This window comes from Phalaenopsis equestris, unplaced genomic scaffold, assembly GCF_001263595.1.
Source record: "Phalaenopsis equestris unplaced genomic scaffold, ASM126359v1 Scaffold000202, whole genome shotgun sequence".
Classification (NCBI taxonomy): domain Eukaryota; kingdom Viridiplantae; phylum Streptophyta; class Magnoliopsida; order Asparagales; family Orchidaceae; genus Phalaenopsis; species Phalaenopsis equestris.
This window is the reverse complement of record NW_018164644.1, coordinates 4,481,303-4,495,907: the sequence shown is the minus strand read 5'-3', so window position 1 is coordinate 4,495,907 and position 14,605 is coordinate 4,481,303. Positions and strand designations below refer to the sequence as shown.

At 31.9% G+C, this 14,605-nt stretch overlaps 1 protein-coding gene across 1 annotated transcript in view; it reads right to left on the bottom strand.

Annotated features, from left to right (window-relative positions):
• Positions 1–5,741, bottom strand: part of LOC110022660 (calcium-dependent protein kinase 2-like) — a 20,464-nt gene extending 14,723 nt beyond the window's left edge. The window contains exons 1-2 of the mRNA XM_020721721.1: positions 5,457–5,741; positions 4,466–5,358 (exon numbers count right to left, since the gene is read on the bottom strand). Coding sequence (XP_020577380.1) covers positions 4,466–5,189 — 724 coding nt within the window. The 5' untranslated portion in view covers positions 5,190–5,358; positions 5,457–5,741. The remainder of the gene's footprint in view (positions 1–4,465; positions 5,359–5,456) is intronic.
• Positions 5,742–14,605: the final 8,864 nt, after the last annotated feature.

The following is a 14,605-nucleotide window of genomic DNA, read 5'->3' as shown; positions in this document are numbered from 1 at the left end:
TCTAAGCTTTTACATTTTAACCAATTTTTATAACATAACTTCTTATATTTTATCTTTTCTTGCACATTATTATTCCACCACCAACTATTTTTATTTGTAAATATTTTTCCCTTTGATTCTCCAAGAACATCTTTTGCTACATGTTTAATAGCGTTTGTTACTTTATCCCACATCACATTTGCTTCTTCATGAATATCCCAAATTTTGAAATCTTGAATTTTACTCATAAAATTAATTTTATTTGTATCTTTTAAGTTTCTCCATCTAATTCTGCAATGATGAGTCCTAGTATTTTTTATTTTACAACTCTTAATCTTAAAATCTAAAACTAATAAACGATGTTGGGTATTTAAATTTTCACTTGGAATGACTTTACAATCATTACAATCACGACGATCTCTTCTTCTTATAAGAAAATAATCAATTTGTGTTTTATTAGATCCACTCTTATAAGTAATAAGATGTTCATCCCTTTTCTTGAATAAAGTATTAGTAATAACAAAATCAAACGCTAAAGCAAAATCTAAAATAACTTTACCTTCTTCATTAGTTACTCCAAAACCGTAGCCACCATGAATATTTCTGAAATCTTCTACCACTCTACCGACATGTCCATTTAAATCTCCTCCAATAAAAATTCTTTCTTCAAGAGGTATCATTTGTATTAAGTCTTCTAAGTCATTCCAAAATTTATCTTTAGACTCTGTATCTAAACCTACTTGAGGAGCATAACCACTTATAATATTAAAAATCTTAGTATCAATGATAATCTTAAGGGCTATAATTCTATCACCAACTCTATTAATTTTTACAACATTATCTTTCAAACTCTTATCTATAATTACACCTACACCATTTCTAGTGCGACTCTTACCAGAATACCAAAGTTTAAAACCTAAATTATCAATCTCCTTAGCCTTTTCTCCCACCCACTTAGTTTCTTGAATACATAAGATATTAATTTTCCTATGAATCATAATATCAACTAATTCCATTAATTTACCATTGAGAGTGCCTATATTCCAAGATCCTATCCTAATATTAGTTTCATTAGTTATTCTATTTTGAGTTCTTCCTATTCTATTTCATTAGTTATTCTATTTTCATTAGTTACCCTAAACCATATTCTGAAAAAAAGAAAAAGAGTTAGTAACCAAAAAAAATGCATTTTTTTTTCTTTTAGTTATTCTATTTTGTTTTGAGGTATTGAAACATTATAAATGGTGTATGATGTCCTCTTTACTAAAAAAAGAACATAATTTTTTATTAAAACAACCTCTAGCTTTATCAATCTTGATTTTATTTTAATGTTAACGCCAAATTGATCTTTTTATTACAGCGACAAAAATTTTGATGATATGACAAAGATCAAAATTTTGGTTTGATATGACAAACCCGTATCATTCAAGTACAATCATCTTGAATTATTATAAACTCTTTGGTTTTAGAGGCATTAGAAATTTTTTTGGGTCTCCAAATATCAAATTAAATTACATTAAGGAGTAGATGCTCGAGATTCACTCAACAGATAATTATCTAGTTATGCAATTGCATAAGTTTCACAATTAAAATTTTTGATGTCAACATTTTATATAAAGAGAGAAACATACCATTGAGTATTCAAAAAAGAAAACGCCCAACTCTATAATGAGAATTTCTTTTTATGAAACATAAAGGAAAAATGATGAATGATTTCTGCAACTATTGTTGTCTTCAAGTAAGAATAGCCCATCATGTTCTCTAACTTGTATGATAATCTTCTTCGCAGTTAAATCATTAAAGACAAAATAAATCAGTAAAGAATGGCACAACATAGTTTTGATCTCGGGTTATTTTATCAATAAATAAAAGATTTATAGCAAGATGAAGAGCATAAAGACCATTTTGGCGAGAGAAGATAAAAAATGAGAATATTACCTTGTAATAAATCTAGTGCTTAAGAAATTATGAGCTATTTTAATTTTTTTATTGCTGAGATGACAAATTCATAGGTTTAGAAGAGTTTGGTAAATTTTGTCCAGTAGTCAGAGGCATTGGAGTCTGTTATCCATGTATTGAAGTAATTATTTAAGGCATAAAAACATAGAGGATAGAAGCTTCAACATTTTAAGCTTAAGAGCATGACCCCGATGACATTTCTAGAGAGTTGATAAGGTTTCTTAGCTCGTCAATTTACCCCGATTTAAGTCTTCTAATCTTTATGATATTCTGCTGTATGTGTGGTTGACATTCATTATATCCAGCAAGCCATCCGGTCTTCCATAGAGTTCCTAATAATTTTCTTTGATATGCCCTTCTTCCTGCAGTAGTTGCATCATAATTTGGTTTTCTAATTAAATTTTTTTTCCATCATTTTCTAGGGAAAATGATAATCAGTCCTTCACTTTATTATTATTACCATAGTTGAATCCTTTTTGTTTGGTGTTTCTAAAATTATAGTCATTCTAAGGCATTAATAAAAGAGGCATGATCTTTTTACTTGGATGTGAACTTAATCAAATTCTAAATTAAAACTTACAAGAAACTCAAAAAAGCCTTTTTTTTTCCTATATATTATTTTAAAATGACAACATAATCATTACATTTGATCTTCATGCCTTGGCAGTAATCAAATTCAAACTAAACAAGCATCATTGAAATAAAGTATTCAATGACGGATATGCTACCTTATTTGGTGGTTGAGACTTTTGTCTTGATCTCATATATGAGAGCAATATTCTTAACCTTTAAATATGTTTGTATTACAGCTTCCCATACTTCATTTGTTGTTGTAAGCGACATGTAAAGCTTAATGATTTCAAACAACATGGAATTTTAGGGCCATGAAATGAAGTCTCCTTCATCGTAAGGTGTGAATTTTATACTTGATCCAAGAGAGGATCAACAAAAAGGAGAAAATTTTCTTTTCCTTTTATGAATGTATCACAATTGGATACCACTTTAGAAAAAATTTTCCATCCAATAAATATGACGTTTGTAACCCCTAGAATTCTCCTCAATCAGATAGGTCTAATTCGCATGATTCATAATGGTTAATTCTCCCATGGAGAAGCTAGAACACTCAAATGTGTAGAAAAAATAAAGGAATCGGGCTGCAAAATATGTCTGAATTTGAGATTCTAAAATGAGCTCTAATACCATGTAGAAAAAAAGAGAAGGGAGTATGCTTTTTTGCATCATTATACATTCAAAAAGCATTTGTTCATAGAGTGGACCATATCTCTCTAAAAGGAAGCAATAAATACAACTTAACAAGTATTTTCTAAATCTCCAATAATCTATATGCGCTATCTTTGTAATATACACCTGCTGTCACAGATCCATAGGCCTCCTCTTTCTTATTTTAGTGTCCACCAAATAGCAAGATCATACCTTCCATTTCTAGCAAGCCATAATTCATAATTTCCTCCTAAAATATTTGTCATGTCTGTAGTCAACATTCTCCAACATAATATTCTTCTCAAATTTGTAATTTGTTTGTTGATGCAGATTTTGAATATTAAGAATTCAAAAAAGAGATAAGATGTTTCGACATAAGAATAACATGCACTTATAAAAAAGAATAATATAATATCTTCAAATTAAAGACCTCACTAATATATTTAGTTTAATTTCAATGTTCTCAAGAAATAAACAATATGGGTGCATAAATGAGTGACTACTAAATCACATTTCCTAGTACTATAAAGAGTTTTCAGTTATTTGAATAGGGATGACAAAATCAGAATAAAGGCAGCCAAAACGAGCCCCCTTTGACTTTTAAATTAGTTTGAAATGTTGAAAATGCCTGTGATATTTGAGTAATTGCAAAATAAACAAGGAATTCACATATTCTCAAAGAATCTTTTAAGTAATGAATATGATGACGAGAATAAACACTAATTCTGAATGCATTCAACAGCATTTGTCATCTTGATAATTCATATAACAACTTAAGCTTCCAAAACAAATTGCTAGTTCTTAGCTTGTCAAAAAAAGCAAAGTAGCACAATAGCATGATGACAAAACATCCAACTAGAACTACAAGTTAAGAAAAGAAATAAGATTCATAAAATTAAGAAAATAAATAAGATTCCATGGTTCATATTGATATCTAACTTCCCAGGAACTTACACAAAAAAAAATTCCCAAGGCAGAACAAAAAAATTAGAAGTCCTTGTCTTTTATATATTTATTTAAGAATTAGTTAACCATTTAAATGGTTACTCATAACAAAGATAAACAATGAAAAAAAAAAAAAAAATCAAAATAACAAATAGAATGAAGATTCAGCTACCCTTTGCAGATTTACTCAACGTAGCTCATAAAAAATTAGTTCAATTCACCTTAAATGGAATGATAAAAATAAGTAGAAACATTGAGGATCATTAAGTTTTTCAATCTCCATAAAAGCAAAGCATCAACAATATAATGAGGCATTAATATGCGAGTAAAGGTAGAGTTTTTTAAGGAAGAAACGTATCACCTTCTTCAATAAAAACCGAGAGCCCAAAATCAGTAGTCTTAAGCAACGCATCTTCATCCTTAGTTGAAAGTAAGAAATTTTCAGGCTTAAGATCCCGATGCATAACACCCATAAAATGGCAAATGTTCACCACATTAACAATGTCCCTGCAGATTCTGGAAGCTGCACGCTCTGTGTAAAACCCAGTCGCAATTATCCGATCAAAAAGCTCACCACCAGCACAGAGCTCCATCACAAGGTGAACCGAATGCTTATCCTCAAAAGCCCCCTTGAATTCTACAATATTTGACTGCCCACTCAAATGCTGCATGATTTGGATCTCCCTCTTCGTATCATCTTTGTCGTTCTTATGCACAAGCTTGCGTTTTGAGATGGATTTGCAGGCATAAGATTGGCCGGTGGAGATCTCTGTGCAGAGGTAGGTGACGCCAAACTGGCCACGACCGAGCTCCTTACCAAAAGTATAATAGCTTCTAACATCCTCAAATGGTTTATCAAGGATTGTGTCGTATGTTAGGGCAGGCTTAGTTGATGGAACTGGTGGATTTTGTTTCAGTGGAGAAGGTGGAGCATGCCGAGTTTCCGGCGGCGGAGCCTCCGCACGGTAAGAACTTGGCGGCGGTGGTGAGGGTTTCACCGCGTGCGGCGGCGGCTGTGGTCTCTGTTGTGAATATGCATTTGATGCTGGTCTTGTATCCTTCCCTTTGAAGCAGCAAGATCCCATCTTTTTCTTCCGCTTGATTGAAGGAGTTCGAGCAAAACACAAAAAATATAATTTTGATTCGTTCCGGCTATCAAATATTAAGTAAATCCCGATAAGAATAACGCCCTTTTTTCAACAGTCGGATTAAACAACCTGAATAATCCGAAAGATGCTCCAAAATCTAATATTTCTGAAAAGAGAAGAGAAGGTCGAAAGCCAAAATTAATTCAGAGACATCTCCTTCAAAACCTAAGGTTAAAATATTCACAAATTGTTCAAATTGCTTACCTTGCACGCTCAACAAGAGATGGCAAAACAACCGCGTTGAGCCGCGTTGAATATTCAGATATATTATTGGAGAAATACAAAGATTTCTAATGGAATATGAAAAAACTTCGCCGCAGGAAAAAAATAAATTAAATTAGAATGGAAGAAGAAACGTTAGAACGAACGAACGCGGCTCGATTGTAGCAAAAACACTATTGAATTGATTTATTGTCATTTTTCCTTTGGTTTTTATGCTCTCCGCAACAGAAAATGGACCAAACTATCGACAAAAATAGAGGTCTAAAACTTATTTTTTTAATCTTTCTATAACTGCGATCATTGCACGTATACGATATTTTATACAACAACAACAACAACAACAAAGCCTTAATCCCACTACGTGGGGTCGGCTACATGAATCCTTTTTCTCCATTGCGTCCTATTTAGTGTCATATTTTCATTTAGTTCTAGTAAATTAAGATCATTTTTAATACAGTAAGCCCAAGTCTTCCTAGATCTACCTCTGCCTTTCTTAACACAAGTCGAATTTAAAACATCTACTCTCCTAATCGGATCATCTAATGGTCGACGTTTAATATGACCAAACCATCTAAGACGACTTTCTCTAATTTTGTCTGTCACAGGAGCTACACCAACCCTATCACGAATATATTCATTCCGCATTTTGTCTCTAAGTGTAAAGCCACTCATCCACCTAATCATTCTCATCTCGGCAACACTTAACTTATTATTATGCTTCTCTTTTAAAGGCCAACATTCAACGCCATAGAGCATTGCAGGTCTCACCACCATCTTATAAAATTTTCCTTTCAGTCTTAGCGGTACTTTTCTATCACACAAAAGGCCCGAAGCATTCCTCCACTTCAACCAACCAACTTGAATTCTACTATTAACATCCCCATCTATATCACCATCGCTTTGGACAACGGACCCAAGATATCTAAATCGTTCACACCTTTTAATAATTTGATCACCCAAAGTCACACTTCTGTCACTAGAGCTATTACTACTAAAATTACATTCCATATATTCAGTTTTAGTTCTACTTAAACGAAGGCCTTTAGACTCCAATGTAGACCTCCATAATTCAAGTTTTTCCTGGGCTTTTTCTCTCGTTTTATCCACGAGAAGAATATCATCAGCAAAAAGCATACACCAAGGTACATCCTCCTGTAAATATCCAGTAAGACAATCCATAACTAAAGCAAAAAGATATGGGCTTAAAGTCGATCCCTGATGTAAACCAACAGAAATAGGAAAATATTTTGTCAATCCTCCTTCAGTTTGAACACAAGTAACAGCTCTAGTATACATATCTTTAATGACTTGAATATAAGTCATATCAAACATTTCTTCTCGAGAACTCTCCAAAGGATATCTCTTGGAACCTTATCGTAAGCTTTTTCTAAATCAATAAAAATCAAAATATAATTTGGAAAATTATGAGGATAATCTTAGTAGGTTTCCTTTGGCCAGACAAGTCTATGAAAAATATTATGATCTTTCGAATTGTTTTGTACATTTCTATATTTAATCAAATATATAAACCTTGTGATAATTTATGTAAATTATACACTTATTGAAATTTGACAAAATCAGTTCCACATTGTGCATAAAAATCATATTTACTTACTGTAAAAGTTAAAAATTATTTAGCTTAATTTAAGCACTAAAATTAACTTTTAAAGTAACTTTGTATTTTTGTACAAAAATAATTATCATAAATTAAATAAGCTTAGAAAAATCATGAAAAATAGTTTTATAATCTATTTTTTTGAAAAAATTTCATTTTCAAAGTGTATTTTGAATTAAAATAATTAAAATAATCAAAATTTTTAAAACTACAAAAAATGGTTCAAAATGTGTACAAGCTTTCCCTGATCACTTAGAATTCATTATGATATTTTTCCTAATTTTTCTAAGTTAAAAATAAAATTTAAAAGCTTAAAAGTGAATTTTCCTTATTTTCTCATTAAATAATTATAATAAATAAATTAAAAAACATAAAAATACAAAATTTGATAATAATAATAATAATTTAATTCAAAAACGTTTGATATTTTCTCTAGTTCTCTAAGTTTTTACATTTAAACCAATTTTTATAACATAACTTCTTATATTTTATCTTTTCTTGCACATTATTATTCCACCACCAACTATTTTTATTTGTAAATATTTTTCCCTTTGATTCTCCAAGAACATCTTTTGCTACATGTTTAATAGCGTTTGTTACTTTATCCCACATCACATTTGCTTCTTCATGAATATCCCAAATTTTGAAATCTTGAATTTTACTCATAAAATTAATTTTATTTGTATCTTTTAAGTTTCTCCATCTAATTCTGCAATGATGAGTCCTAGTATTTTTTTATTTTACAACTCTTAATCTTAAAATCTAAAACTAATAAACGATGTTGGGTATTTAAATTTTCACTTGGAATGACTTTACAATCTTTACAATCATGACGATCTCTTCTTCTCATAAGAAAATAATCAATTTGTGTTTTATTAGATCCACTCTTATAAGTAATAAGATGTTCATCCCTTTTCTTGAATAAAGTATTAGTAATAACAAAATCAAACGCTAAAGCAAAATCTAAAATAACTTTACCTTCTTCATTAGTTACTCCAAAACCGTAGCCACCATGAATATTTCTGAAATCTTCTACCACTCTACCGACATGTCCATTTAAATCTCCTCCAATAAAAATTCTTTCTTCAAGAGGTATCATTTGTATTAAGTCTTCTAAGTCATTCCAAAATTTATCTTTAGACTCTGTATCTAAACCTACTTGAGGAGCATAAACACTTATAATATTAAAAATCTTAGTATCAATGATAATCTTAAGGGCTATAATTCTATCACCAACTCTATTAATTTTTACAACATTATCTTTCAAACTCTTATCTATAATTACACCTACACCATTTCTAGTGCGACTCTTACCAGAATACCAAAGTTTAAAACCTAAATTATCAATCTCCTTAGCCTTTTCTCCCACCCACTTAGTTTCTTGAATACATAAGATATTAATTTTCCTATGAATCATAATATCAACTAATTCCATTAATTTACCATTGAGAGTGCCTATATTCCAAGATCCTACCCTAATATTAGTTTCATTAGTTTCATGGACTAACTTCTTTACCCGCATTCGCCCGTAATGTGGGAACCCTTGCTTATTTAACACTACACCCGGGCGCCGGTGTAGCGGCCCTTGCACACTTTTCACTGTATTCAGGCTATACAGCGCGTCGCTTCCAGGGGACGCCCTAGCACTTACACAATGATCAAAAGGATTCATGTCATGATTTTTTCGACAAGTTTTACGCTGGCTGTCGACTACCTAACGCAACCCTCCACTTTTCTCATCCGGGCTTGGGACCGGCAACGGCAGTGTTAAATATTTTGTATACGATATTTTATATATAAGAAAAAATCAATGTGCAAATATTTTGTAGGTTTGAAAATAGCACTACGGTTAGGTTAGTTGACCGGCAGAAGAAGCCACCATCACTGCATCACACCCTGCTTTCTTCATTAGTTTAATTTAAGTGCTTTTAAAAGGCTAAAAATATCATCTTTTGATCAATTTTAGATAATCCGTTGACCGACATAATTCCGTCTGTGGTAAATGAAGCCGTTCATTGTGATTTGCTAATTTTGCTTATAATGATTATTGATTGTGGCTAAAAGACTAATGCAAGGGCATAAAAAAAAACAGAACTAACAGCTTTGAATGCAACCATGTTACAACAGAACATGCTTATGAATAGCTATTCCATAGTTTATTAATGACCGATTTTGATTGCAAATGATTTTTTTTGTTTTTTTAGCTCATTATTACCTCCGTATTTCAATGACATGCAAACTATTAAGACATATCAAATAACATCATGCAATCACAATAAGTCATTTTCATGTTATTTGGGGATTCATCTAGAGATCATAATTTGATGGTCTTCTTTATGCCGCGCCTTTTGTGCCAAGAACTAGCAAAATGGAAATATTAATTTCTGACACGTAATATATATATATATTACGTGTCAGAATATTTTTGGCGGTAGAGTGATATTTAATGTCTTTGCTTTGCATGAAGATCCAACACACACAGATAATACAAAAATTGTGTGAGGAGGCACCAAGATTTTTTCATGAAAAAATCCTATAAAGGGAAACAAAATTACGGGATCTAGCATAATCAAAATCATCAACTGTATGATTATAAGTACATGTGTCTACTTCTCTCCTGAATTGAAGAAGATGGAATTATAATATTGATAATTACATATGTTCAATAGTATTTTGGCTATAATATTCATAATTGAGCTACAACAAGTGTGGTTCTTGGTTGTAATGGTAATAGTTAGTCACAATGGTCTTAGTTGGTTATTACAACAATATTAGTTGGCCTTAATGGTTGTAGCGACGGGTTGCAAGCGTCTGTTGGTCACACAGGCCATATTTTGTTTTAAAAATTACGTCAACTGGTCATAGAGATCACGGTGTGAATCTGCAGTAGCAGTTAGCCTCATAGGTCGTAGTTAATAATTACATAGTGTTAGTTAGCCCCAAAGGTCATAATAGGAAGCTACAGTAGTAGTTAACCACATAAGTCATTTTAGTTGGTAGTTGTAGTAACAGTCATCCACATAAGTCATATTTATTCACAAAAGTAGTATTTGGTTACTATATTAGCACTAGTTGGTCACAGAGATCGTAGTTGGAAGCTGTGAAAACAATTAGTCTTATAGTTTGTCGTGATGGGTAGTTGCAGTAGCACAAGTGGCCACAAAGATCGTAGTTGGAAGCTACAATAGCATTTAGCCGCATAAATAATATTTAGTAGTTGTAGTAGAATCAATTAGTCATAGAAGCCTTAGTAGAAAGTTATAGTAGCAATTAACTACATATGACATAATTGTTCACATAAGTCGTAGTTGGTGTTGCAAGAGCTTTCCTATGCCACAGAGGCCGTAGTCGGAAGATATAGTAGCAGTATACCATATGGATAGTATTTGGTCACATAAGTTGTAGTTGATAGTGTCAGCTGACCATAGAGATTGTAGTTGGAAGATATGGTAACTATTAGCCTCATATACCATAGTTCATAGCTACAATAATGCTAGTTGGCCACAGGATCTGTAGTCGGAAACTACAGTTGTAGTTAGCTATATAGGTCTTTAGATTTTTCGATTTCATCCATCATGTGCTAATTTTTTTGTAATAATATAATATTTAGATTTTGTTTAGCCCTTCAATTCAGGTCTTTAGATTTGTAAGCATACTTTAAATGCTTAGTTTAAGCTTTATTTAAACCAACATCATATTACTTTTAATTTCTTTTGGTTAATCTCATAAAGTAATTTGGTTCAATTATAAATTTGTTAAAATTGTAGATCAAATGTTTATGAGTTTAATTCCGAAAATTGCCAATTAATGTGCTTCATCAAGTTTTGTGCTTGATTATATGGATTTTCTATTGGTTGGATCATGGTCCAAACAATGATTGAATAATGTTCAAATAATATTTAAACAAAGTTAAGCATATAACAAATATGGCTTGAATATAGCTTGAGTATGGTGTGAATATATTTTGATCATTGTTTAAACATGATTAAAGCGCGATTCAAACACGATGTGACTTTGTTTCGATTAGTTATTCAATTTTTCCCTTATTATCTTTTATGATATTAACTTGTTTAAACTTTTTTATTATATATAGATGTTAGTTTTTCTCATACATGTGGATAGGTGCAACATTGTTCAACTTACATATAGAATTGGGGATATGATTTAAAAATTATTGAATAATTAGGAGCTAATAATCTCATTAACATGATTGATAGATCCCCTATTAACTAAGTCAATTATACTTTAAAGTTATAATTTTTATGGAATTGATTCACCAATTATTAATAAAAATGATTGATGATGATGTGAATAAAAGATACTATAATAGGTTTAATATAAAAGATAAGAATATAATGTATGACACTAAGGAAGCTGCTCTCATAAATGGGTTAGAGATTCAAGATTCTCTTCTAAGGAGCAACTCAGAGAAAAGATCACAAAGAGTATGCTAATTTATCGTTTGTCAAATGTAGAAAAACATTTTAAGAATGTCAGCCTCAAAAAAGAATTATAGGGTTTATTTGACATGAATTTGATAAAGCATTATGGAGTTTGTTGATTGGTTCAAATGCCCATATGCTCGTTCTTGGCCAAATGGCACGTGCTTGTATCCTCTAGTCATCTCTGGTCTATCTCGTGGTTTGATCAGTTTTTTATCTTGTTGGCTTGGTCTGTATGGCTTTGCTGGTCAGCCAAATTGGCTTCACAAACTCTTGCCAGCGAGCCATCATTCTTTATAATCTTCTCTTTTGGACTGTATTGACAAATTTTTAATGGTCATATTTTAATTCCCTAATTCTTTTATTCTTTGAAAGTGACGATGAGAAAACAATAAAAGAAATTAATGCAATAAGTAGATTGCATTCAGACTAAGTTAATATTTCAATAATTGAACTCCCTTATTTATAGACCTTTGATTCTTATAAATAGAGCACGATGAGACTGCTTCCCTTGCCAAATTTGCTCCGTGTCTTTCCTTCTTTGAATCAGACGACTTCCATGTGTTGTGATGGAGAACATATCTAGACCCTTGGGTGATTTCCTCAACAAAGATGTGATCTATTTCGCCTTTGGAAATTCAAAAGGATGAGATCGCCTTGAAGGTGAAAGGAAGAAAAAAGTCACTGTGAAGAAGATGAAAGCAGTTGTACCGACAAATGTTGGATTAGTGGGATCATATGATTCACTCCTTGGTACTAAGTGTAAGAGCATTCAACCGACCGTCTCGAACCTCAATAAGACTGCCCAACCATCTATTGTGTCACAATACCCTTTTGTTGGAACAATAACAAAAATGACTTCCGGTGAACTTCAGTCACTTTCATCAGTGCCTCCTGATGAAGGTGGAACACTCATGATATCTAAATGGAATCAGCTCTTGTATAAGAAGGGTTTTAGTCTTGTTTATGGGATTTGATATTTTTCTGAAGATTTTTTATTTTATGATGTTTCTTGGTGCAGATGACCCAACTTTGATGGTCATGGATGATGATCTGGCTCCGACGGACGTGGGTGAGAATATGATCGGGGTGCCGATGACACTTGCCTAGGTGTTAAGCGAGGGAGGCTGACCTTCGAGCTAGAATGACATAATCGATCATTTCGACAATCTTCTTGAGACAGATAGGGAAGCAACTGATTGTCCTTAAACATCTATTGGATTGATGGCTCGTCGTTTAGATGAGATCAAGATTTCTTTCGCTTGGTGGATAGGAATCGAGTGAGGCGAGGAAATGCATGAGCAACTGACTCATGTGGGGAAGGTCTATGTGTGCACATGCACGCTGGCGCAGGTGAGCACTTAGCGTGTGTTTGAGGTAGCGATGCAGTGGTGGTGCATTGTTGTGGCAGTGTGGTGCCGCATCATAACTTTTTTCTATTTGGCAAAACTGTGTTTTTTCTGCATTCTCAATAAATTGTAGCTGAAAGCAGCGTTTTCCTACAAGACCGACTAACTGTGGTGGCTGCTGAAAGCTGAGTTTGACATTTTCAATTTTTTTTTTTATAATAGTCACTGTAATCTTTTGAAAAACAGTTTCCTTTTAAACAACTTTACAATTGCTTCTTCAAATAGCTACAACTGTCACATGCAAACAGACCCTTAGACATGTAGGTCAGGGCCAACACATGCATGCATAGTTGAGTACCCAAGCATGTTGGAGCATGCACGCACACGTACATGCAGGCATGAATACACATGTAAGCGCATACAACCACACACCTAGCAACTGCTATAATATTTCGGAGAATAGTATAATATTGAAAACAATAATGAAAAATTATGTATGTATTTACATAAAAAATTATACTAGAAAATTTATAGGTTTAAATTTATAAATTAATGTCTTAGTGTTGTATGAAGATCAACACATAAACAAATAGAATAAGTGTTGAAAGAGTAGACACCCGAGATTTTACGGGAACAACCCGTAAAGAGAAAAAATTATGGGGTTTAATTTAGTCAAAATAATCAACAATATGTTTCAAGATAAGAAGTTTCAATCTTATCTCTAACTAGAAAAGATAGAGTTATATAATTTTGATTGGGAGATAAGAATCTGACAGCAACTATTTGAGAATAATAACTAGGCCACAACAATCACTACTAGTGGTCGGCGATGATCTACAATGATCTTCATCTTCACACATTTTTTAAAAGTGCGTACTTTGAGCTTAATTTTTCTCCTCACATTCTTGTTGAAAATGAAGTCCTATTATCAAATTTCCAGAGAAATATTTTGATAAATTTAGCTAAAATCTCTGGGTACTCCATCGCTTGTACCTTTTTAATTCATTTAATTATATATTGTTTTTTAGCATATCAAGGCGTTTGTGATATTTAATTATAGATTCATTTAACACATTTTTCAAAATTTTGTGATATTGGACTCATTATATTTTACACATCAATACGTTTGATTTAACTATAAATAACTTAAGTTTGAAGGACATTCAACATTTCAATTAATGTTTCAAAGCTTTCAATTATACTTTAGGAACTTAATCCAATCTCATTTGGACTCGCATCAAATCACTTTTAGTATTATTGGGTTTATATTATCGAGATGCTCGATTTGATCTCGAATTTAAATATGAAGATTGTACGATCACATAGGCTTATTTTCTTTATAGCATATCAAGTATAATTAGGTCTCACTATTTTTTCTTAGTTTTCTTTCTAATATTTTAACTTTTATTTTATTTTATTATAGATATTGTGTATAAATCAAAAGGTTGATGATTTTTAGTTTCTTGGGATGAAATAAGGATTTTATTTTTTGTCCCCTGTTTTAAGAAGTTTATATAAGATACTGAAAGTAAATTCAATTATAATAAATAAAAATGATTACATCAATATTTAATAAAGAGTTTAGGTGCAATATTTCATAAATCAAAAAAGAATTTATCAAACTCCCTTTGGAATAATTAAGCTGACTAAATTACTTTCTGGCATTGATCCATCAACACCAGCAACCACAACCATTTAAATTACAGAAAAAGAGAAAATATTCCA